General features: G+C 36.5%; 1 protein-coding gene across 3 annotated transcripts in view; it reads right to left on the bottom strand.

Moving 5' to 3' along the window:
- Positions 1–4,464: 4,464 nt before the first annotated feature.
- Positions 4,465–25,974, bottom strand: part of LOC135693254 (uncharacterized) — a 58,595-nt gene continuing 37,085 nt past the window's right edge. Inside the window, exons 18-35 of one of the 3 annotated variants that reach the window (XM_089111150.1) lie at positions 25,155–25,375; positions 24,728–24,778; positions 24,070–24,189; positions 23,313–23,450; positions 22,769–22,903; positions 21,921–22,061; positions 21,159–21,284; positions 20,849–20,977; positions 19,724–19,861; positions 16,821–16,958; positions 14,038–15,792; positions 12,898–13,965; positions 11,698–11,826; positions 11,203–11,325; positions 9,179–9,472; positions 8,323–8,598; positions 6,752–6,875; positions 4,465–5,921 (exon numbers count right to left, since the gene is read on the bottom strand). In XM_089111150.1, coding sequence (XP_088967276.1) covers positions 5,558–5,921; positions 6,752–6,875; positions 8,323–8,598; positions 9,179–9,472; positions 11,203–11,325; positions 11,698–11,826; positions 12,898–13,965; positions 14,038–15,792; positions 16,821–16,958; positions 19,724–19,861; positions 20,849–20,977; positions 21,159–21,284; positions 21,921–22,061; positions 22,769–22,903; positions 23,313–23,450; positions 24,070–24,189; positions 24,728–24,778; positions 25,155–25,375 — 5,470 coding nt within the window. In that variant the 3' untranslated portion in view covers positions 4,465–5,557. Of the gene's footprint in view, positions 5,922–6,751; positions 6,876–8,322; positions 8,599–9,178; positions 9,473–11,202; positions 11,326–11,697; positions 11,827–12,897; positions 15,793–16,820; positions 16,959–19,723; positions 19,862–20,848; positions 20,978–21,158; positions 21,285–21,920; positions 22,062–22,768; positions 22,904–23,312; positions 23,451–24,069; positions 24,190–24,727; positions 24,779–25,154; positions 25,376–25,974 lie in introns of all 3 variants that reach the window. The other 2 variants (XM_065211680.2, XM_065211681.2) reach the window with 2 other exon arrangements.

Below are 25,974 nucleotides of genomic sequence, written 5' to 3'. Positions count from 1 at the left end.
CGTTCTGTTTCTAATTTTCCTTATCTGAAATTTGCAGTTACCACAAAAAATTGTAAAAAAAGGAAACATGATAAAAGTTTAGGAAAGTTGTAGAAGCTTCTCGATCTATTGTTTGGGAGACGAAAAATTTAGTCCTTTGTTTCGAAACAATACTTTCTTAAACCAATCAGTGTTGCAAGGTCATTGCACATGCGCATTGATAACAGTATTCGCATAACGGCTCTGCCTGTGACCCATCTCTATGCTGTGACCACACAACTCTTGAACTTCCTGCCAGGGCTTCAAGTGATAATGCGCATGTGCAATGACCCTGAAGTGGGGGCTAGTGCATGTCTGGAAAGCGGGTCTGATTCATCTCTCGAGCAACTTGGACAAGAATTTCAAAAATAGTGAAGTAGTTATGGTATCTCGGTTTTTCTTTGAACGAACGTGTGAAGTAGCGACACCAACATGCGTATCGACGTGACGCTCTGTATCAAAGACCTTGCAAAATGTTATTGGACTATCGATTTGCAAATTACTTTCATCATCGGAATTAGGACGTCTGATACAAAACTAAGTAATTGAATGCCATATAAGGAGATTCTTAATTTATGCATGAAATTTTAAGAAGATCAAAAAAGATTGATGGCTTGGATGACGCAAGAAAGAATAATTAGGAGTCAAAATGAAAGAACTTTTGTTAGTTCATTTGACGAAACTTTTTCAGTGTTTAGCTTGCGGGATAAATAGAAATTCGGGCACTAATTCCAAACCACGCTGTGGAATATATTTGCTGACTAATAAAACAGTCTGTTACATCATCTAACAGATATAATTTGAATTTCTTGTTAATTTTGAACCAAAAGCAAGGCTAGCGTTTTCAAAGACATAGAGAAAGAACGTTCGTAATATCTTTTGCATGGGCCAGTATATTTTATATTCGTTTCAATGGCTATATCAGACCCACTTATAACTTATGAACTTGCTACAACTCGTGACATTGTAAAAAAAATCAAGCTACGTAAGCCTTTGGTAAAAATGTGATTTCATTGAAATATTAAAGATCACTTAAAAGACATTTTCTCATCACCAAGAGCTTCAAAGATGTCTCAAATTGTCACAAGGTCTCACGTCAGGCTACACAAACAGGCTGTCTTTGGAAGGCTTTTTGTGTTATTTATTCCACTTTAAGAAATGGTTGGCCTACCTGTGAAATGAAGTTTACACAGATATTATCTCGAGCTTTTTAGAAGCAATGTCCCTTTTTGTTTATAGTTTAATGTATTTTGTCATTTTTCGAAAAACTTTTTGATGACGAATTTTCCATGCATCTAACCTGAACACACCTTTCGATTTGAATCACAGATAACTCTTTCTGTCTACTATCAGAGATATCTTTCTTTCTAAATTAAGTCATATTTGAAATCGGGGTATCTATTCTTTTTCATGAGACGATCTCAGATAACATTATTTAACAGAAGCGGCCACCCTTTAACACGTGACATGGAACAAATTTTATTGAGATATCGTCGATTAATTTGACTCAATTATTTCATCTCGTACGTAATTTGGCCATATTTCGCTGAAAGTCTTTTGTTCGCATGCTCTTTCACTAGCTGTCCCACATCCTCGTGGGCTAAACAAGTACACAATGAAAACACTTTCATCAGCCGCTGTGTTAACACTGTTTGTATAAAAAGGTCTAATCGTACAAAAACTGTTCTATATCTCTATCTTTGTTTAAGTATATTTTATTTGCGTCAAGTTTATATTGCATTATGCATGGCTAGCCATATATTGTTGCTCCCTTCCAACAGTTTCCTTTCAAACAAAGTTGTTTTTAAAAGATGTTTTCTCTGTACGGAGCACTTTTCTCGAATTTTCTAGAACAGCAAAATCATTGGCTTGCTTCACTTAATGACAAGTCCAAAGGATTATCTTGACCTGCAATAACTTGATAGCACACTCAGTATCATCATAGAGTAGCAACGTGACGTCATCAAAAATTCTGTTTTCAAAGTTTTAGAATTTTGACCCTATACAGTGGTGTCACGGAGGGGACTCAAGGGAGCTCAACCCCCTTTCTTAAAAGACATTTTCAGGAGATTTAACCCCCCTCCCTTAACAAGCCAGCATTGGTTTGATTGGGTGAATACCTTAGTATGTGATGTGAATTTAGCTTTTATTATACTATTTGAGTTCCCATTTTATTAATGCGCAATTTCTATAAGCCTATTTGTATTTGTTTCTACCTAGCATCTGAAAGTAGTTTTTAAGACACTGAAAAGCTTATGCTTATCGAGCAGTGTCCTGGTCCTTCCTCTCGATGTGACCACACCTAGTGATTCCTATGCCTGGAATTACAGAGAGCTGGCGACTCTCTCCACTCTGGGTGAAAGTTTGGTCATGCCAGGGACTCAAACTACGGACCCTTGGGTCTGTAGTCAGCGCCTCTAACAACTGAGCCATCCTATCATCTATGTTAGATTCAGTGAAAAGTTTGAATGATGTTATACACGCAAAAGTGAAACTTTTAAACAAACGCAGGTACATAGGAGGTGTAGCTACAGCAATGGGTGTGGTATTGGTTGTGGCTACAGCAACCCCACCCCCCCCCCCCCCCTTCATGGTAAGTGTGAGAACCAAGGCCAATTCACTGTGGTTTGATGAGTCCTTTGCCATGTGGCAAATCTCGATTGACTTGTAACATTTTCAACTAAATTTGCAAATTTAGAAGTATATGCGTAATTTGCATAGTTTAATGAATGAATGAATCTGTGAATCTTTTGGTTCCTTTTTGATGACGCTGCACGATTCAATTCAATACAGTGGAAATTCACAAAAATATTCTCATGCGCAGTATATAATAGTATTGCAATCATAAAAACAAACCTGGGTGAGCATCTTACGGCCCACATGCCCCAATGTTACTGTCCAGCCCGCACGAGGGTGTCGTGGTGTCGACAATCAATAAATGAAATTTTGCGAAAATATTTTCCCACTTGACAAACGCTAAAATTTCATTTATTTTACACATATATAATCATTGCACATAATTAAGTTTTCTCTGGTTCGGTCCTCCATCATAGTTCAAGTTTCTACTATGGTGGCCCCTTGTAAAAGTTAATTGTCCACCCCTGCATTACAATCTATAAGTCGACTTTGAATACAACTCAAAGTCATTTGAAATTTACCACACTCATTTTTGACAGTCTTCCCTAGGAAGTGTAAAAATTTAGAAGTGTTTCTAAAAGTGTTTCTAAAAGTGTTTCTAACTGAAAGTGTTTCTAATCCTTACTCAACCGCATCTCTCAAATAAGAAGCTTTTTTAAAATTGAGCCTCTGGGCTCGCACTTTCAAAAATCAAAATCTCTTGCAGCCATCCACATGGCCATGTCTAAATTATAATCTTATCAAGAACAAATAAATTGTTTACGTTTGCTTATTGACTTCACTTAAGGGTCAACACACTGCCTAACGCTGATAAAGTGTAAACATCATAGGAAGTTTTGCTTGTACATAGCTAGTTTTACATTAGGAGGATATATCTGAAACATTGCGTTTCGAGTAATTTTTTGGTTGTAAGAGCATCTACCAATCTAGATAAAGTATTAGAGTAAAGACGAACAGAAAATTGAATTTCGGCGAAACAGAAAATGACATTCTAGCAAAATATGATACCTAACCAGAGTCTTAAATTTCTCTTACCTGTTTATTCGCGTGGCTTTTCTGTTTGACAACTGTTAACCGTGAGTGATCTTCGATAGTCTGATCTTCAAAACTCTCCAAAAATAGAGGTTTAGAAGCTTTTTTAAACTATAAGTTTATTTACCAAAGTAACACTTTGATTAACGATTGAAAGAATTTTCAAGTCATTACTGAGTCAAAAAAGTTTTGAAAATGCACACGCCATTAGTTACCATGCCGAATTCCCGCCTTTTTACTTGGCCTCTCTTTCACCAGGAGGCATTTTTCGATACGAAAGTTGTTACATAGGAGTACCTCAAAAAGCCAGAACTTTTAATTAGCAATAATAATTTGACTCTGTCTGTCACAGGACCAACAAATTCATTTCATAGTAGCCTATCAATAATAGAAAATATATCCAATCAGCGAAATTAATTATTCACCCTTTGAGAAAACGGAATAAAAGCTTTTCAAGACTCGAAATATGGCGTCTAGAACAATGGTTGATACTGTTTCTCGTTTAATACTCGCAAACGAACAATAAACTGATGATCGAAAAGGGTGGAACACGTGAACAAACACTAGACTCGTCAACGAATAGCTCAATTAGATTGTCTACGTGAAGTTTCTAGCATAATTGACATGTTTAGAATTTGCAAGGATCAATGAAATATTAAAGTTAAAGATCAAGTACTTTGAACAGAGAAGAACAAAAAATGGTTTTCTGCTGGAAGACTTGTCTCAAATGGATAAGTTTTGAAAACCAAATCAAATGAATCATAGAAAAACAGCGAGGGCGATGAAGTTTTTATTTTCCAATTGTTACCCTTGTCTATTACAAAGTTATCAGTAAAAATTCTAGATAAATCAAGAAAATTTTCTAATTAAGATACCCAAATAAATAAAGAAAGAGAGAACGTTCAATCGTTGTGACTAAGGATTAACTATATTTCTATATTCATATATTTATATATCTATATATAGGTAGAGTATTAGGTATAAAATATCTTCGTTACAATTCGAACCTCCTGACACGTTATATAGACTGAGCTACATTAGCAGTTTTAATTTACATGAAATTAAAATGAATCTAAGGTTAGAAAACCAGCATAAAATGCAAAATTGTTCCTGGTGTATTAAAAAATTTCTAATTGCTCTATAATACAGTTTAACCGTTTGACCCTACTTTTTGCATTAGGGACTAATACTCCGTCATATATACTGAAAAAGCTACACTTTGTTCAGGGCACAGACTGTAGAGAACACTTCTGTTTCTACCTCAACCTCAACTTGCTTCGAATGCCCAGGCTTGAAAAGATTGAACAAACGGAAAACTACTTCTTTGAAAAATCATCGATTCATCTTGCGTTAGAAAACTTTGGAATGTGAGTTTATAATTCTATAAAAATGAAAACCTTCTTTTATTGAGTATAAGGTTTATCTCAGGCGGGTACCCTTGACCAAATCTAATCGGTTCTAAAATCTAGAAACTGTGGAATCGACGATGGACTGAGAATCTGAGATGAAACCAAGAATTATCAAAAAGCTGAAAAGGGTATCACTGCTTTGAATAATTCGACAGCTGATATATTTTTGTTGTAGTTACATATAAGTTGGTATTAGAGAAAACTTTAAAGCAGAAGAAATGGAAACGATAGCTGTTTCATAACATGGTCATCGGATATCATGGGCGTGTACACTAGATTCCATCTGTGCCACACGCCTATTCAACGGACAGGCGCGACAATATTCTTAAGCTACAGACAACTACTTGCTCTTCAAATTTCAGCATTTAAAACCTGTCACCAAGAAATTCAATCTCATTTTACGTGTTCTTTCCTAGGCCTTCAGTGCCGTGGTTACGGCGCCTACTCACATTCAAATTCATCTAAAACGCATAGTTTCCGACATTGACAAGAATCTTAAATGTTGTTCTACATAGCAGTTGTCCTTTGTTGTTTATTACATCACCAACTATCTCGACACTGTAGTCTCCTGGATAAATAAGATCCCTCTTGGTGTTAAGGGAGCATGCAGCGCCAAAATTACGAAGGGTGAAGTAAGACTGGCCATCTCTGAAGTAAAACTGTGATTTACCAAAGAAGCTATAATAATGCGACGATCTCAATGTTGCTAGTCGACTTCCTTGTTTTGTCCCTTTTGGAACAGCAAACTGTCGGAAGTTAATGAATCTGTCCGTGCAAATGTCCCGAGGTCCTGTTGGTCGCTTAGTGCAGGGTTTTCTGCACATTCTAAGATACAAAAGAGAAGAACTGATACGTGAATATTGACATAAATATTCACAGCGGAATTTTACAAAGAAACGGTAACATCATTGTGTCAAAAGATACAGCCTTGTTACCTCATATATTTTCTCAAAAATTTTCGTCACCGAACTATGAAAACGTGAAAAACGATCACATGGACTCGTATACTCTAAAATAAAAATGGCAGCTAAAACATTTCTTGGTTCAGAAATTACAAAATTTTCTTTTTGACAAATTACGTCTGATTAAACTAGCTACAGCATTGAAGCAGTCAAGCAACATATCAAATCAAGCTTCGATGAACTGGCCAACTGGTCCAAGGTGAGAGAAAAAGGGTATGTTAAAAAACCAGGCCAATGTTTTCTAGGGGAGCTCTCCAAGAGCTGGAAAATAGCTGTTGACTTGAAGTGATCTTGAATGGTCAACATCAGCTTGAGTTGTGCAGTACATGAGGAAATGAAAATGGCTATTACAGCGTACTCCTACGAGCATCAGGCAAAAAGAATTCCAAAAGAGAACTGCCGCGGCGAATTTACAAAAACCCAAATAATATTTGATTCGGTAATTGGTCAGCATTTGCTCACAAATCCAGAGTGTGGCAAAATGCATGGTGATGTATCATTCCAACATCATTGGACAGGCAAGGCTGTCCTTTCATTTAGTTGTTTTTGAGTCTCCTTGCATAAAAAGGCTATGAAATTAAGCAAAAAAGTATAAGGGAATTTGTTTCAAACGGATTTAAGCCTGCAGTATTTTTCTAGGTTGTTCCATTTTATACGAACAAAGCAAACAAGACCAAAGTGACGACAACGAACCTTTTGCCATAATGTAGGAAGCCTTCTGGGCAGCTCAGGTCAACGCATCGGTAAGATCCTAGTGTATTGAAGCAGTATTGCTGCTTGGTGCATCCATTCTGACCGGCAGTGCACTCGTTTATATCTATAGCAATAAAGGAACAAGGTCACATTAACATATGAACAATAGGCAACAAGTTTTCTTTCTAAAAGTCATTTGGTTGAGGGCTTTACCTTTGAATCCTTGATAAATTTACTCCATTGCGCCTCTTGGTTAAACGTGCTAAGATCTAACTCTATTTAAGACCACTTTCCACTAAAAATCTAAATATCTTAATATTGCTAATTCCAAAACATCGATCTGCTTAGACCGAGAATAATCATAACAATTATTATGGCGATGAGAAACATTGAAAGGAATGTACTTTGCTGTCTAGCTTCCGAAGGTAGTTTTAGGCCAATGAGAAACTATTTTTATCGAGCAATGTCCTGGCTCTTCCACTCAATGTGATTACACCTCGTGATTCCTACACCTGGAATTACAGAGAGCTGGCGATTCGCCTCACTCTTCTCACTGTGAAAGTTTCATCATTTCAGGGGCTCGAACCACAGACCCTTAGATCTGTAGCCAGCGACCCTAACCACTGAGCCATCCTCACACCTAAATGCAAATTTTACACAGAAACGTTTCCGTGCTTAAGAACTGAAACATTTTCATTCTTGTTCCCTTGTCTTGAGTTTTAACTTAAATTCTTTTTACTTCCATATCACTTTCCATGTCTGAAATACTTTTGCTTAAGTATGTAGACAGACGGGTACATAGAAACTAATCTTACCATGGTATGATGCGACAACATTCGTGACTACTGAACATGAAATTAATATGAATCAAATTCCAATTGTTCCCTTGTGCGCAGTCGATAATTACAGAATCATAATATGTAAGTATACATTCATTAATCCTGTTATGCAATCAATTATAAACTTTTATATCCTTGCCTCTAATGTCGAAAAAGGCACGTAGTTGATCAAAACCATCGACTTAACTATCTTTCTTCTTATTAGATATTGTTTGCAATTTTTGCTTCGTTGTTTTTTAAATTCAAAGCGAATGAGACATCTCACAGGGAAGAATTAGAGCTGGCAACAGCTTTTGAACATACAATTGGGTTTGGTCATGGGTGTAAAGCTAGGGGGCTCAAGGGAGGCTGAAGGGAGGCTGAAGGGAGGCTGAAGGGGGGCTCAAGGGGGCTCAAGGGAGGCTTAAGGGGGGCTCAGCCCCCTTGTTGATGACAAAAATTGGAGAATTTCTACATTTTCTATTGTTTTACGCAATCTATTGTACAAGAGCCCCCCACTGTTATTTGATAGCACCACACCACTGGATTTGGTAGCGAAATTACTACCAAAATTACAGGCTGAATGACTTTAAGTTTATATTCACTCTTCATACATATCGAATAAGATGACCATTGAACCATTACAAAGTGAATAAATTTTGTTATCTTCTAGAGACACTTTTCTATTTAACGACGTCATAAAAACTTTTCGAGAACATATGGATACTTTAATATTAAACTGAAATGACTTACCACTACAATGCCCATGATATTTTTTTTGATAGCCAGCAGGACATGAACATAAATACATTTTGTTCATAGTCATACATTTATGTGTACATGCCCTTGCGAAGAATTCAGGGCACGGCTCTTCAGTTGTTCTTACCACGAGTTGTTTGGTTGTCACAGCAACAGTGGTTGGTACGGCTGCTGTTATCTGTGATGATTTGACAGCTTGAATGACGTCAGACTCCTTCACATTGATACCACCTTGTTGCAGGCCAACTTCATTGTCAGCATTCATGTAAGCTGCAATAACAACCAAAGGCAATTCACCCTAAAAAGTTAGTACTTCATTGACGCGATCTAAATAAAATTATAGTATCTAATCGACAAATATATTCTTAAACAGAATATAACGATCATATCTAAGGTCTCGGAAAGAATGTGTTGAAATTCTTCTTTCCCTCTTCCTATTAGAATGTTAATATCTCTGCTATTAGAGTACATACGCTGGGAGGGGGGAGGGGATAGACTATATTAATGACACCAAACATGTGTTAAGGTGCTGTCAGCTCTACCACAGATTGTAGGTACAATGGCAATATTAATCAAGTTTCCTTTGAAAATAGAAACAGGATCGGAAGATCGAGATCGTTCAAAAATCGGTAACCAGAAAAAGATTCAAAATGATTTAAAACATTTTTTAAAGAAAACTTAAATCTAAAGAGTATGATGTCAAATTAAATCTGTTTACAAACGCAGTTAAACGAAAGGAAATTTTCCTGAATGACTTACAAATTTCTTATAAAAAATATTCACAAGTGAGACATCGTTTCATGTGAATGACCCATGGCTACAAAGTCATATAAGAAAAGAACCAACTTACGTGACCATCGGCAATGCCTTCTAGCCATGTCCCACTTGTAGTCACTTGGGCAACGACAGAACTTTGTGTTGTGGAACATAAAACACCTGTTTGGATTGGGTAGTAAGAAACGCTCTTTTACAGAATTATGGAGGACAATAGTTTTTTCACACCTCATACCATATCTGTTCCATTTAAATGTCTGCGGACAAAAGCACATTGTAGAGCCCATGAAGTTAAAGCATCTGATTGGTTTGGCATATAGCACTTTAGCTCTACGACCAATCATATTTGACTGTGATGTCTGTTTATCAGCTGAAACAAAACAGAAATATTTTCTTAACCATTGAACCTATTTATTAGTACGTTCGATAAAAGATCGATTAGATGTTTTCATAGCAAATTGTATTATTTCATGAAATTTAATAATGAGAATATCAGAACTTCATGAAATGAGAATATCATAACTGAAGCTAAAGTGGCTAGTACTGTGGAGAAGGTTATGGAATCAAGGTTGAGATGGTTAGGTCATATGATGAGAAGAGATGAGGATCAACCAGTGTAGGAAGCATGAGAACTACCGGTGGAAGGTCGAAGATCTGTAGGTGTTGTTTTGAATTAGGGTAACATTTAAGCCTCAGAAGAAAATTAATTCATCAATAAAAAATTGGCAAAATTTGAAAGGCACAAAGATGAAACTTTATAAAAATGCCAGTGCCACAGCATGAAAATTATCTTTCTGTGTATTTTCAGATTTTAAAATACCAAGTATTTTTTTAAAAAGTCTGTTGGACGGAAACGGCATAATTTTAGAAAGGTCACAATCTCAGAACGTTGAATGATATTTTCAAGGGTCCTGTATATTTATTAGCCAAAGCTAATGTCTTCTGTACAAAGTTCGAGTATTTTGGTATTATAAAGTAGGAGCCATCTACTGACTTCATGAACAATTTGTTGGCTTTCCATCCAACAGACTTTCGAACAGTAATAATCAACCATTACGAAAAAAATTGTTGCTCAGTTATCAATAACAATACCTAGCATGAAAAAGGTGTGCTTGAAATTGTGTGCTGCTAACGATAGGCCTTTTACCTTTATTTCAAAAATGGTCATTCCGTCAAACAGTTGGACCTTTTTCTCTATTTTGTATAGACAATCGATTCAGAAACGTTGCATTTGACGTTTCTGTTGGACGGAATTCTCTTTTATATTTAGAATTATGCCAATTACTACGTGGGGTCTATTTATGAACAAATGGATCTTTTCTTCTACTTTACTAGGCGTTCGATTAAGAAATGTTGAATTTTATCCTTTTCTTCAACTCAAATGAATCAATGCTACGTACGCTTGCTATTTAGTTTGTCTCGAAAACGTATTGAAGTTTTCCACTAGCTTTACCATGAAGAAGTAACTAACAATTTTAAGGGTATTGTTTGAAAATTTGCATTTTGTCCGTCCAGCAGTTCAGTTCAACAGATAAAATCTAAGAACTTCAGGTTTGATTATAGTTAAGCATTCAAAACTTCCCGTTTTCAAAAAACGTTAAAAACGTTGCATGTATCTTATGATTTGATTATCTTATTAGTCGAAGCTTTTAAGTCAAGCATTTTAGTAAAAAAATTATCACCGTGATTTTTGCCAACAGTTATAATGCTATCTATTCCGTCCGACACATCAATATTTTGCTAAATTTTTTCCAAACCTTCAGACGTATCAAAACATTTCTTTGTACAGTCTTTACTCCACCTGGCAGGGTTTAAAATTCCCCTATCAAAAAAACCAAGGCTGTTTTAGCACAAATATTTGAACGCAGAAATTATACCGAATTCCATTCAACAGAAAAATGTTAATTCAAAATAACACCAGGAAACAAAGATTGAGGTAGAGAGATCTGGTTGAAGACGATATGAGAAAGAAAAACATTCGGATAGCTCTAGATAGATCTTATTGGCGGCGACGTGCAAGAATGGCCGACCCCAGCTGGAACTAAGGAAGAAGCAGAAGAAGAGGAAGAAGAAGAAAAAGATGATAATGAAATTAAATACCAATGCATGTTCTCTGGTCCTTCCTTAGGACATAGCCTGCTCTGCATTTACAATTGTATGACCCAACAGTATTGACACAATCTTGCTGACAAAGTTGAAGACTCATTCGACATTCATCGACATCTGAAAGTTGAATTTTCTATGTTTAAATTTCATATACAAGCATCATTTGATATACAAGATGTCTCATAATAGTGAAAGTATCAGTTGAATAGAGATACAAATAAATCTGTTTATCTATCATCTTGCCTTCTAGAAATCAGCATCAAGGATAATCCAGTGAAAAAAGTCAATTTCAGTTGAGAGCAACAATATTACCGACTGAATTTACTTTTTTTTCTAAAGCTCAGTTACCAACCGAGCATTGGAGGTTGAAAACAAAATAAGGAAATTTGCAAGAGTCCCATATACAGTAAAATACTACAAGCATGGCATTTTTTAACTTTGAACTAATAAGTAACATAGGCAAAACATTGAACGAGTTTTCTTTCTTACCAACACATTTTCTATCGCCGTCTCTCATCCTAAAGCCTCGACGACAAGCACAACGATGTCCTCCTCTGATATTGACACAAATTTGGTCTTCATGACATGAGTGGCTCCGTTCATTACATTCATCAATATCTACAAGAAAATGATCATTGGATAATAGTAACACACTGTGTATCGGTAACAATGAAAACTTCCTATAAATCTTGGCTGTAACGCTAAGATAATGAGATAAAGTAAAGCTTTGACTAGTTGGAGGTGATGCAATCAACTTACGACGCCAGGTTCTGACCAGCACTCCAAGTTATCAACGCTATCGCTAAAATCTCGTCTCCCTTTATAAAACCGATGCCAGTCAAGTTTGCTCTGGCAATTGTTAAAAAATTTGGCGATGTTGTTTCAATGGTAGAGAGCGTCGCAAATTTTCAACTTAGGCAATTTTCAACTTCGTTACATTTCTAAAATTGGTGTTAGTTTTTCCTACCCTTTTTACAAGGATTGCACCTATCTCAGCAAATGATCTAGGCGAATTATCGCAATCAAATTCGGCTGAATGCGATTGAATGTCGTTCGATAGAACGATCTGTCTCGCATGTTTAGGCTCAATGAGACAGGTCCCTCATATGTTATACATAACTAACTATTATACATAACTCGCATCCAATACAAAGAGTTTTGCAGACAATACTACAGACAGTGAACTTGATACATGTAATTATATCCATCAAAACGACCAGCCGATAAACTATATTGTCAACTTTAGCACAATTCTATTTAAAGGTGAATTTGATAATTGAAACAAAATTGCACACCTCTGGTGGTCTGGTGGCAATTAACCAAAGTTCTTTGAAAACTACCTTATTAGTCTGGGGCAGTTATTTGATCTCATGAAGGACCATGTTGAAAAACAAACGAATACGCAAAAAATGCAAAAAAGGTTGTCGGCCTTCAAATCTAGATTTAAGATATACTGGGAATATGAAAAGCAGTTTTAAGGGGGAAAATCTAGGATTACCACTTGCCTGTTTTATGCTGAAAAGTGTCAGCCAAACAATAAAAGGACCAAAAAAACTTCTGTTAACTGTCACTTGGATTTTACTTATCACGTTCTTCAAAAGAATTACATTCTTTGTCACTAAGAAATAAATGTGAACATTTCAAGAGATAAAATTGTAAACACAACATCGGTCCAACAATGATGCCTACCTTCGCACACCCCTTTCAATTTTGCTTTATATCCAAAGGGGCAAACTACTTCAGTTTCTTCCCCAGTGACAACCGTTGGAGGTTTGGTTGTTGCTACAGTGGGTGCTACAAAAGTGTCTGTTTTCACAGGCGCATCTGTATCCACTGACGGTTTGGTTGGTGCTGACGAGCTTTGCACCGATGATGGATTAGGCGCATCTGTATTGCTGGGGGTCTTTGTGATCACTGGAGCTTTAGTCGGTGGTGCAGTGCTTGAAGGACCAGGCGCATTTGTTTTAACTGGCGCATTTGTGACTACAGCAGGTTCGGTTGCTGCTGCGGTGCTTTGAGGAACAGGAGCATCTGTTTTTACTGGCTCCTTTGTGACTACTTCGGGTTCTTTGGGCGATGCAGTGCTTGGTGGAGCTGGAGCATCTGTTTTTACAGGTTCTTTTTTGACTACTTCCGGTTCAGTAATCAATGCAGTGCTTGGTGGAGCAGGAGCATCTGTTTTGACTGGTGCCTCTGTGACTACTTCGGGTTCTTTGGGTGATGCAGTGCTTGGTTCAGCGGGAGCATCTGTTTCGACTGGTTCCGCTGTGACTACTTCGGGTTCTTTGGGCGATGCAGTGCTTGGTGGAGCAGGAGCATCTGTTTTGGCTGGTTTTTCTGTAGCCACTGCCGGTTCAGTAATCAATGCAGTGCTTGGTGGAGCAGGAGCATCTGTTTTGACTGGTGCCTCTGTGACTACTTCGGGTTCTTCGGGCGATGCAGTGCTTGGTGGAGCAGGAGCATCTGTTTTGGCTGGTTTTTCTGTAGCCACTGCTGGTTCAGTAATCAATGCAGTGCTTGGTGGAGCAGGAGCATCTGTTTTGACTGGTGCCTCTGAAACTACTTCAGGTTCTTTGGGCGATGCAGTGCTTGGTGGAGCAGGAGCATCTGTTTTGACTGGTTTCTCTGTGGCCGCTGCCGGTTCAGTAATCAATGCAGTGCTTGGTGGAGCAGGAGCATCTGTTTTTATTGGTGCCTTTGTAACTATTTCGGGTTCTTTGGGTGATGCAGTGCTTGGTTCAGCGGGAGCATCTGTTTTGACTGGTTTCTCTGTGGCCGCTGCCGGTTCAGTAATCAATGCAGTGCTTGGTGGAGCAGGAGCATCTGTTTCGACTGGTTCCGCTGTGACTACTTTGGGTTCTTTGGGCGATGCAGTGCTTGGTTCAGCAGGAGCATCTGTTTTTACTGGTTCCTCTGTCACTACCGCGGGTTCTTTGGGCGATACTGTGCTTGGTGCAGCAGGAGCATCTGTTTTTACTGGTTCCTCTGTCACTACCGCGGGTTCTTTGGGCGATGCAGTGCTTGGTGCAGCGGGAGCATCTGTTTTTACTGGTTCCTCTGTGACTTCTTTGGGTTCAGTTGGCGATACAGTGCTTGGTTCAGCGGGAGCATCTGTTTTTACTGGCTCCTCTGTGACTACTTCGGGTTCTTTGGGCGATGCAGTGCTTGGTTCAGCGGGTGCATCTGTTTTGGCTGGTTTTTTTGTGGCCACTGTCGGTTCAGTAATCAATGCAGTGCTTGGTGGAGCAGGAGCATCTGTTTTGACTCGTGCCTCTGTAACTACTTCGGGTTCTTTGGGCGATGCAGTGCTCGGTGGAGCAGGAGCATCTGTTTTGACTGGTTTCTCTGTGGCCACTGCCGGTTCAGTAATCAATGCAGTGCTTGGTGGAGCAGGAGCATCTGTTTCGACTGGTTCCGCTGTGACTACTTCGGGTTCTTTGGGCGATGCAGTGCTTGGGGCAGCAGGAGCATCTGTTTTTACTGGTTTCTCTGTCACTTCCGCGGGTTCTTTGGGCGATGCAGTGCTTTGTGTAGCAGGAGGATTTGTTTTGACTGGTTTCTCTGTGACTGCTTTAGGTTCAGTTGACGGTGTTTTACTAAGTAAAGCTTTAGCATCTGTTAGTAATGTTTGCCGCGTTGGAGCTGGTGAGTTTTCACCTGAAGTATCTTTTTTTACATGTGCATTTTCTTTAGTAAGAAGGTTCTTATTTCTGGTTGTTGGTGAAGAGGGCTTTGTTAACCGCAAATTACTGGAACTAGATTTGGCAGTTGTTGAGGGTATATTTGGAGTTTTAAATCTATCAAATATCCACCACGAAGTTTCATATTCGTATTCATCAGTAACTAGTGGAACAGCAGTTGGAAACTCAGTTGTTGAGGATGCTCTTTTGGTAGTCGATGGATTATGCGTTGACGAGATTTTAGCATTAGTGGAATGCTTCGATGTAGAGAAAATAATATTTGAAGACTCTTTAGTTGTCAAATGTGGTTCAAAAGTTGGCCCTTTAAAATCTTTCACGCTTGAAGAAGATGGTATTTCTACTCTATTCGCAGTTTTAACTATTGGTTGGTTTGTATTTTCCACAGTTGAGGCTACCGTATTGACGTTGAAAATTCCTTCAAATGTATTTGGCTCTTCAGTCTGAGGCTCAAATGGCACTTCCGTTTTCGCCAAATATGCCGTCTCTTTAGTTGTTGTCGACTTTCCATTCTCGTAAATTTCATTATTGATCGAAGTTGTTCTTGCAGTAGTGGTTGCGACTTGCTTCATTGCATCTGTACGTATTATGGCTGTTCTATCATTGACAACCTTGTCCGTCTTCTGCGATTCAGGAGGAGATGTCGAGACCACCAAATCAGCATTTACCTGAGAGATTTTGGTTGTAATCTTTGAAACATGCGCAGTTTTTGGCAATGAATTATCTGTTTTCAAATTTGGCATATGAGTAGTTGGCTTGATAGGTGTCGCTGTTGTTAGTGCTTTGGTGATAATAGCAAGCTCTTCACACTTGTATGAACCTTCAAGATTGACACAATCCTGGTCTGGTTTACAGGGTGACGAAGCATTGGAGCACTCGTTAATATCTAGAGAAGAAAGGTGTACCAAGATTGATTCATAATGTCAGATTGAGTAGCAAAAAGGCAACATTTACCAACAAAGCAAACATCAATTCAGATAATAGGTTTGTGATGTGTGGGAAGGAAGAACCGCAGGATAGGCTGTCTGCCAGATTCTATGAATCTAGCAATGAATATGAATATGAGGATAAAGTTCAGCAACAAAGCAAAACAGCGACGAGAATCGAATATAAGTACGCACTTTTTAATTTTTGTTAAAAAAATTATCTTATTACATTGGATTCACGTCGCCGTTTTGCTTTGTTCCTAAACTTTATCTTCATATAGGTTTTTACCCATTTTATATAAAGTTTGCTTTAGCAAGGTGGTTTATCATTCAACTATTTTCAGAGCAAAGGCTTATTCAGAGCTGCTGTTAATAACAGCAAACAGAACGACAGGTTTTCCTCCAGCTTTGGTACATTGCATTGCTGTGTTAAAAAGCCTGGTGTGTATGCTGACCATGTGAAAACATTGGTTTTTAAGTGCTTGGTCAGAAATTGTGTTTTATGTGAATTCAATTTCATAAAATCCAAGACAGGTTTACTGTTGAATAATGGCAAAGGAGATACATAGTTAGTTGCGGAGAACATCCACATCAAAGGCATTTCTAGAAGCTAGAGATTGAGTTACGATACATGGATTGTATGATGAAAAGAAGTTTGCAAACACACTCCGACCGTATTAAAGCTTAGATGAGACCATAAAAAGAAGCAAGAATAGAAGGACTGCTGCTCTAGCAAGAATAGAAAGGACACGGGAAGACTCTTCCGTGTGTTCCTTTTGAATAATTTGCGAACTAATTTCTTAAACCATCTTGAATTACTATCTACCATTCTTGACAACAATTGGGCGAGTTTTCTCTTGCAGACACGTTTTGGATGTAAGACAAAATCTAGTAGTGATTTCGAGCTTTCCGTAATCAAGTAACGTACAAACCCTTCAACTGTCACTTACAGAAAATATCTTTAGAATAAACAGAATATTGCACTGACCTTCACATATCCCCTTGTCACTCATCTGGTAACCGATTCGGCACAACTTTCGTTCGCAAAAATAATCCCCTAACGTATTCACGCAATTTTCGAAGACAGTGTTGCATTTGTTTTTATTTCCTGCACACTCGTCGATATCTGCAAAACAAAAAATTATTGCCACATTAGATATTAACCCCTGATGTAGGTTGGTTGGGTAAGGAATCGCATAGAGTACATTACATGCAGTGACTATGTAACATAGTTTGACTTCACTTCTTATTATAACGTAAACCATACGCATAAATGAGAATGGCAATCAAAATTAGAATTTCAGATCGCAGGTTGATTGAAAGGATATAAATCCTTATTAAATACAGGGTATAAGAGTTCACTTCCATAAACCGGTCCCATAAACTAGTATCCATTTTGATCGATTATCCTATATAGTACTATGCAAGATTATCATATCACAGCAGTTAATTTACAGATGGGACATCGTCGATAACCTGTATTTGTAGGCACCAACAAGGCCTTGTACCATTCTTGATTACAAGTAATATCTTAAATAGGTGAAGAGGATGTGTTTTTCTCAGTGACTGGAACAGCACTTTTGAATCTGTTAAAACAATACAAATAAGAAGTACCATAAACATAGGCAAAAATGGGTCATAAAGGTTGGGCGTAAGGTTGGGGCTCTGAAAGGTGCGATAATTTCTTCAAAATTACTTTACACACAGCCAGTGAATTGCTCCAGCCTTACAACATTTTTTCTATTCAAAGTATTTTGGATTTTGTTCCTCAGTATTGGCTTCAACTTATATCAACCATCACAACTTGGCTACGCTAATCATAGCCTCCTGTGACCAAGGTAGGTTAAGTTATTGGATTGAAAACTCAGTATGGTCCAGAAATAGTGAAGATTAAGGTTTTCACCCGAGGTTCACCCGCCTCATCTTGAAATAGTGGGCTGAAAACCAAGTATCATGAGCCAAGAGCTGATGTATTTGAAGAACTTTCAGTTTAATTTGTTATTTACCAGATTATATGACTAAACAACTATGAATTTAGGTATCTCACTTAACATTCTACTGTTTGGGATTTTATTATTTTCTTTTTGTTCGAATTTATATCATTTATGAGCTACTTAATCTCAATGAGCATATTTATTTGCTCACACGTTCTTGTGTCGGTAAAGTGGCTTGTTCACCTTTTAGTGCGTCTAGTTGCGTCCGTTTCAGATTTAATATCACGACTACAATAATTATTCAATCCTGCTTTAAAATAAAACAAACAAGTTTGAGTATTTATCTTGCTGGAGTTGTATTCGAACTAATTCAATTTCAAGGATAAATCTACAATAATTAAAAAAAGATACCTTTTAGCATTAAAATCAAAGGATATAGTGACTATACAATATATGCAAATCAGTGGAACCACGATAAAGCAACCCTTCGTCAAGATATCAAGTTTTTGGTTATCAACTAAGTACGCTAGTTATGCATGTGCCTACGCTAGCTGGCCAATGCTACTAATTAGGTGAAAATATCATTAAATTTAGAAGATTACCAAGTAACATCTTAGGCTCAGGGTTAGTAGATGACGTTGAAACAAACGGAAAATTGGGTTTCCAGCTTTGGTGGGTATAAATGAAACAAATATTATCTTTCAAAAAATTTAATGATTTCCTAGCTTATATGCACAGTCCTTTCCGTAAAAATTTCATTCACTTTTCGTTCGATTCACTCATTCATTCATTTATTCATTCATTCATTAATTAATTCATTTATTTATTAATTCATTAATTTATTCTTTCAATCATTTATTTATTTATTTATTTATTCATTCATTCATTCATTCATTTATTTGTTCATTCATTCACTCGTTCATTCATTCATTCGTTCATTCATTTATTCATTCCTAAGTGTATTCAATTATTCAGCTCTGCTCTATCAGACATGGTATAACTTTACGCTTGATGTTTAAAGTTAAGAGGCATTCGGTACAGCTATGTCATAAAATTTCACAGACAAATAGTGGTGACAAACACATAAAACTTGAGTATACTCCATCCCCAAAAGCTGGCGCCGAAGGCTTGTTGACAAAATAAGACAGCATGTTCCCACAACAAGACTCAAATTTGTGATACTCGAGATCATCAAAATTGTTTCAGATAGGCGTTTACATTTTTCCTAGTTCTGAGTCAAAACAGTTTGGGATTCTTAAGCAAAATAGTTTCGGTTCTTGAGTTTCAATGTAAACAGAAAGGCGAGTGGAGACACAGTTAACTGGCATGGAACAGCGAAAACTCTGAGGTCTTATAATCATATATCGTTAGCACATGCAATGATTCCACTATTTTATGCTATCTTTGAATTCTCAGAGAGTTAATCAGATTTTTGAGCAAATCAACTTTGAAAGATGCTGCACGAATCTACTTATGAATTGGTGCTTGGCATAGCAAGGTTAAATTTTCATCAGCCAGCCGGTTATATTCGGTTATATTTTTAGCAAATCCGCCAGCAGGAGATAGCCGTGTTCAGGCTGCTTCGTAAGAGCGGTCACTGATTTGTTGAATTATAAAAATGTAATTAAGTGCGTTATCGGCTACAAAGTCATACTTTGTTTTGAAAGCTGGATGATTTAAAAAAGTAGCAAGGCTGCATAAGAAATTACCAGTAAGGCAAGATTGTAAAAACGCTTACATGACTCGACAAGAAAATTATTCATCAGAAAAGAAACGAAACAAATCAGATAGGTATAAATGTGGTGTGAATCGCAAGTCGGGTGAAATGTAAAATGTTGGTTTTATATCGCTCTCAGAGAGAATTAATGAAGCTTTTTTATTGTGATTTTTATTGAGTGGGTTTAAGTCCAGGATGCTTTATCGTGGCCCATCCGATCATAGTCACTGCAATACGCACCGTAGCATTTGTCCTTCTTGCTGTCAAATCTATAACCCTTTTTACAAGGTGCGACAACACAGACAAATGAAGGAATCAGATTGGCACAGTAAGAGCCATCAGGACAAGGGCTTGGTACGTTTTGACATTCATCAATATCTGTAAATAGAATATGAGTTTATCACAATTTAAAGCCAACGTAGCTAGAAATGTTCTCCTTGCTTTCATGAATCGTAATCCATAAAATATTACACTTTTATGTTTCTGTAAACAGTAGCTGCATTAGAAGGAGCCTTTTTTGAATAATTTAAATGTATTGCTTACATATAATTTATTATTAGAATGAGCTAAGTTTAAAAGAACATTAGGAATTTTTCATTGAATTAATCAAAAAGGTCACGAATGGTTAAGAGGAAACGTACTTCACAAAGAAATATGTGTATAAGAATGTACTTGGAAAGACAACACGTTAAAGCAAGCAAAATTTTGCCATGAAATGTTGGAGAGAGGTGAGTCCCCTGGTAACAAACTTCGGTTAAGGTTTCTGGAGCCACAACAAGGAGGGAAGATAAAAATAGATATTTAAAAGTAAAGAAATGTTATCAAACGAAAAGCATAAACAAATGATCTGAAAAAGCATTTCGTGCTTTTTCAACGATTTTGAATCAGCAAAATATAGATTTTGAGTGATTTTAGTCGGCACTTTCCCTATCAAAATTAAGGACTCTTTCCTAATACTTGATTAACGAGAAAGATAACCTGAAATTTATCAAGCTGCCTGATTTGGTGCTAGCTATTTGATTCTGTTTTTTCTTTGTTTTAGTAGATGCATAATAGCAAGGATTTCTGGCGAAAAAAAAGTTAATGAAAGAAGATTACAAAGTTCAATAACTTGAAGTTACTAGAAGATTTTCTAAGTTGATAGAAGATTTTCAAAGAAGAAAAACGTATAAGAAAGTATGGAAGCGAAAGTTATTTCTATAGAAAGGTAATTTGTTAAATGATAATTGGCATGATGGCGTGAGACTGTTATTGCATACGAGTGGTACGGTAAATGACTTGCTAACTGTAAAGTGCCAAGATTAAGAGAAAATGGTACACAAATAAGGGGACATGGTAAAAATAAATGAAAATAAGTAACTGGACCTTGGCATGTTCCATTGACTCGCTTGTATCCGGCTTGGCATGGGAGAGTAAAACAAAAATAGCTGCCTTCGTTATTAAAGCATCGTTGACCTGGTAAGCAGGCATCATTACTTTTACATTCATCGATATCTGCAACAAAATAACGCAATCAGGCACTATGATCTATGTTATACAAAACAATTCATGAACAACCAGATTATATACCTATTCGATATTGAATTTTTTTAGTAAGTGTTTTAAAAATTCCACAAGTTCCAACGTACAAAACAATTTTGTATAATTCGATATTGCTTTGCTATTTAAGACTCACCAACGCATCTTCCATCTACGTTTTCGAAACCCGGCTCACACGTTTGAGTGAAACAGGCATAAGAGCCCTTCTTGTTCAAGCAAATCTCGTTTGGCTTGCAAACATCCAGCAAGCACTCGTTGATATCTGCAATGCAAAACACGCATATCAATATACTTGTGAACAAAGGTGCTTAAGAAAAGGTCGCTATTTTGAACAGTCTTAAAGGCCTTTTTCTTAATCTTACAAAAATATCGCTAAACAGATCAAAAAGGGCAAAGTTAAACAGAATAAAAAGTATCTTTAATAGCGGTGGATATCATTCGAGGGTTATATAGGATGTGCACACGTATCCTCAACCAGGCAGCTAAGGTTTTTAAACTTTCCTAAATAAATAAAATCTCCTGTACCGAACGGTATAATTCATCAGCAGGTACAAAAACATGGCTTATACATGGTTAATGAAAAGGTATCAAAAGAAAAATGATGACAAAATATAGAAGCAAAGCTGGAGGACGGCTTTATAAGGAGCATTCGAAAGTAGGGATCAAGAAATTTTTAGGCACCATGCTAAGCGTAAGTCACCGAAAAGACAGGCAAAGATAGAGGTACAACTTTTCAAAGCTTATAGCTCCAGTGGGCTTTTTTATAATGTAAATTCCCATGATTGCACCTATTATAGACATTGTAACAAATTCAAACCGTCCATTTTGTGTCATGAGAATATCTATACTTGTCGATGCATGGTAATAAAAAAATATTTCATATGGTAAACAGACAGACCTTCACAGGCCATAGTCATTGGGTCTCGTCTGAATCCTGGGTCACATTTTGTGTGTTTCACACATTGATAGCTACCATATGTGTTTTTACAGTCCTCGTCTGGAGCACATACTCCTGGGTTATCGGAACATTCATCAAGGTCTGTAAAAGTTCAAACAAACATCAAGTCTACGTAATGTTTAATCTGTCAGGATAAGCTAGCATGGAAACATCTTTCTATAACGTTAAGTAACTCTTAGACTTATAGCCTAGAAAAGATGCTTTGAATGAAAAAATCTACATATATCAATCAGACACGTCGTTTCGTCAAAGATAGGTATTTTATTTACAAGTTACTTAAACTGTCATTCATAACCCATACATCATTAAAAACAAAGGAAGTTGAAAAACGGTTTTACTTCGGAAATCAATTCATTAAACTGTTTTTAGAGAAATAGCAAAAATATAATTGTTATCATCATTTATAAATAATTATTCCCTGATAGCATTTAACGCTAAATCGTCATCAAAAATATCAACAATTAATGATTTTTACTAGAATGACCAGTGTTAGTTTGCCTTCAGACATTATTCCAATTACAGAGTTAAACGGCTGTCTTTTCAATTAAGTCAACTAATTAATTATTTCAATTATCGCAGATGCATAAAATATCATCCATTCGCATTTCAAAACCAAGAAGGATTGAAGATACAAATACGACGCAGCGTAACTATCTGCCAGTCTATTCTTGTCAATTAAAGGTTGGCTTGGTTTTTGCAAAGGATTTCTTGCATACGAATAATATTCAAATATAAAACATTTGAACATTTTTTCCTGACCCAATCAAGAAATAATAGAAGGGTCCCACCTATGCATGTCCCATTGTTTGCTCGCACGAATCCAGCATCAGAGCAAGGGACCCACATACATTCATATGAGCCAATTGTGTTCACACAGGTCTGCAAGACCGGGCAAATGCCATCCTTCTCGCATTCATCGATGTCTGTTTGAAATATCAAGATATTTATATCATAGTATATAGCTACATACAACGTCTAGACTTGATACTCTCAAACTACTTTGTCGTAACACAAAGTTTCTTTTGGATACATATTAAGTTTGCACTACCTCTATTTGCATAATCGTTTCTATTGAGTATGTTTATTAAAGAATTGAGCCCGTTCAATTGATTAAAACTCAATCTATTACAAGTCAATTCAATTTTCCAATCAATTCAATTTTCAATTTAACTAGTTTCCAATTAAAATCAATTTTCAATTCAAATCAATTTTAAATTCAATTTTCAATTCAATTCAATTTTATTTGTATTCTAGAGAAGACAAATACTACATAAATACTTTAATATACACGACCCAAGAAAAAGTATGTACTCAATTTTTACAAAGACCAACCTTCACATTCTCGAGTCTTTTCGTCTCTTGCAAAACCCCGAGAGCATTGTTTCTCTTTACAAACATAGCCACCCCTGGTATTGATGCATAGCTCGTGGTTTTTACAGTTATGAAAGCTCTGACGACACTCATTTATATCTGCAATAAAACTAGCTTGTTAATAGGGAAAAACAGTGGCGTTGATTGGTAAAGTTTAAATAACAATGTCGGAAAAATTCAGAACATTACCAAACAACATTTACGTGCTGCAAATTTCAAAGATGACACGAAAAGGGAAGGCTACATCATACTGGCGTAGATCACAATATAATTGTTTCTCATTATAATCTTAAAGTAATCCTTTGCTGATGAAACGTCGGACTCGGATGATATAAAAATTTTATATTAAACTATAGAGATACCAGCTTATTGCAAATTGAAAATATGATAAAGAATTGACAATCGTTCTGTGAGACTAAAATTTTGCAAATATCTCTAACCATTCTATTTCCTTAGATCTTTTTAAAATCTTATACTTAGAATTTTTTGCACAAGTTTTTGAAAAAAGCATACTTTTACAATATCATTCAACAATTGATAGTTTGAAAGGTTATCAAGCGAAAAAATCATTTGTAAGACTAGAGAGAACGAATTAAAAGTAACTTTATAAAAGTTTAAGAATATTGTATTCAATCCTATCTACATAACCTTGTTCTCAATACACAGCAGGTGAAAAAGGAGAAAATTCTGAAATGTTTATAAGTCAATGCGGCCTAACCTTGACAACTAACACCATCTCTGGAAAGGAAGAATCCCTTGTTGCAACTACAGTGATAACTTCCATTTGTGTTAATGCAAAGTTGTTCGCATTGTGTGGACACTAAGCACTCATTCACGTCTGCAGTTGGAAGGGAAATATTAAATAAATTCGTAGTAAAGATCTAGGAAAAATAGTTTAATCATATTAGCAGCAATTGATGCAGATAGAAAGGGGAATGATGATGATCAACATATGATATGATGATCAATCAAATTCTCAAACCCAAATTGAAACGAAAACATATATTTCTCATAATGAACTAGACTTTCTCTACTAGAAATTTCAAAACTTTTCAGATAGAGCTTCTGTATGATTGCAAGGCACAATGAAATGATATCATAGAGCTCTGAAAGTCCCAACGACTTTCAATTATTATGCAATAGGTATCGAGTTAAACAACTTTGGTAAATACACACACAGAGACCAACGAGGCACCGCTTCCCTTTATTTGGCTAATGGCACAAAGAAAGATTTTTACTCAAGACTTCTCAAGAGGTGCTCTCTAGCAATTTTGGCACCCATAGTACTATGACTGCAAATTGTTAATGAATCTTAAATATGTCATCGCTCTTACAAAAATAGTTTAAAAAGGAAGAAATAGCAAATATCGACATACCCGCGCAGAACCTGTCGTCTTTCAAAAATCCGTCTGGGCATTTATCTGTCCCTGTACCGGCACAAAAATCATTTCTTTAAAAAATAACTTTCAGTATTGAATATTGTAAAAAATATTGATAATTTTCACAACAATGACCTTTTGAAAATAAAGCTTGAAGATTGCACGAAATAGCGGAAATATAGCAAACTTAAATACCTTTCGTCCGACACTCTTCAGAGTATATCGAAAGTATCCACATCTAGATATAAATTTTCAGCTTACTTTCGGTCATTATACGACGTTTATACTCTGAAGTGTGTCGGACAAAAATTACTTATATATGGTATGTTTCTGCTATTTCATGCCATCTTCACATTTTGCAGTACCAAAAAGCTATTTTAGAATAAAGCAAAAACATGATAACAGTTCAGGTTAAAAAGCATACCTTCGAGGTAGGACGCAGTGACCTCGTGGCGTAAAGACATTTCATCTTCATTGAGAACCAGTTTATCCGGACGCACGTTGTACGTCTGGGCAGGGAAATTTAAAGTATAATCAGATGCGTATGTTATTGTATGTTCTAGGCTGTATTTCGTTGAAGATTCCCCAATGAGAATGTATCGCTCAGAGTAGCCGTAAATTGAATTTGGAGATGTTTGCAAAAATCTATAAGAACAGGCAATCGCATTACTAGGAGTCGTATTGTAAAACCATCAATTAATTTTTACTTATTAAACAAGGCAACAAGTTATATTTTAGAATATTAGGTGGCCAATTAAACCAGAGAAAATATTTTTAGAAGAAAAAGGCATATATTTAAAGATAAACTATGGATTTTTCTAAGGTGTTATATAATTCCCCGCTGCAAGAAAAAGTATAGGGAATTTTTGTATGCCATGACATCATTAAAATACGGAGCGATGGCAAACACACATCCCCTAATCGAAATGGTGAAGCAACTCATTGTGGATATAAACACTTGATCTGCCGGGGGATCAAAAAACGCTGGATACTGGTTACACAAAAGACAGAAATTATGACTTGTAAGGGTCACTGACAAGCAAGTGAACAATTTTGACAAGAAGTGGAATAAGAATTGGTACTAATTAAATCACAATAAAATCAATTGATTAGCCTGTGATCTGTTGAAACAGAGCATTAATGAATTAGTTTAACAAAGCAAATTAACATGAAACTGTTAATTGGGGGTTGAATCTATTGTTCCAAGAATCAGAATGTTCTCTGGTCTTGTTACAAAGCTAAAA

The sequence above is a fragment of the Rhopilema esculentum genome, chromosome 11, assembly GCF_057945365.1.
Source record: "Rhopilema esculentum isolate cy_ngs chromosome 11, ASM5794536v1, whole genome shotgun sequence".
NCBI classification, from domain to species: domain Eukaryota; kingdom Metazoa; phylum Cnidaria; class Scyphozoa; order Rhizostomeae; family Rhizostomatidae; genus Rhopilema; species Rhopilema esculentum.
The sequence above is the reverse complement of the archived record's forward strand: the minus strand, read 5'-3'. Positions and strand labels throughout refer to the sequence as shown.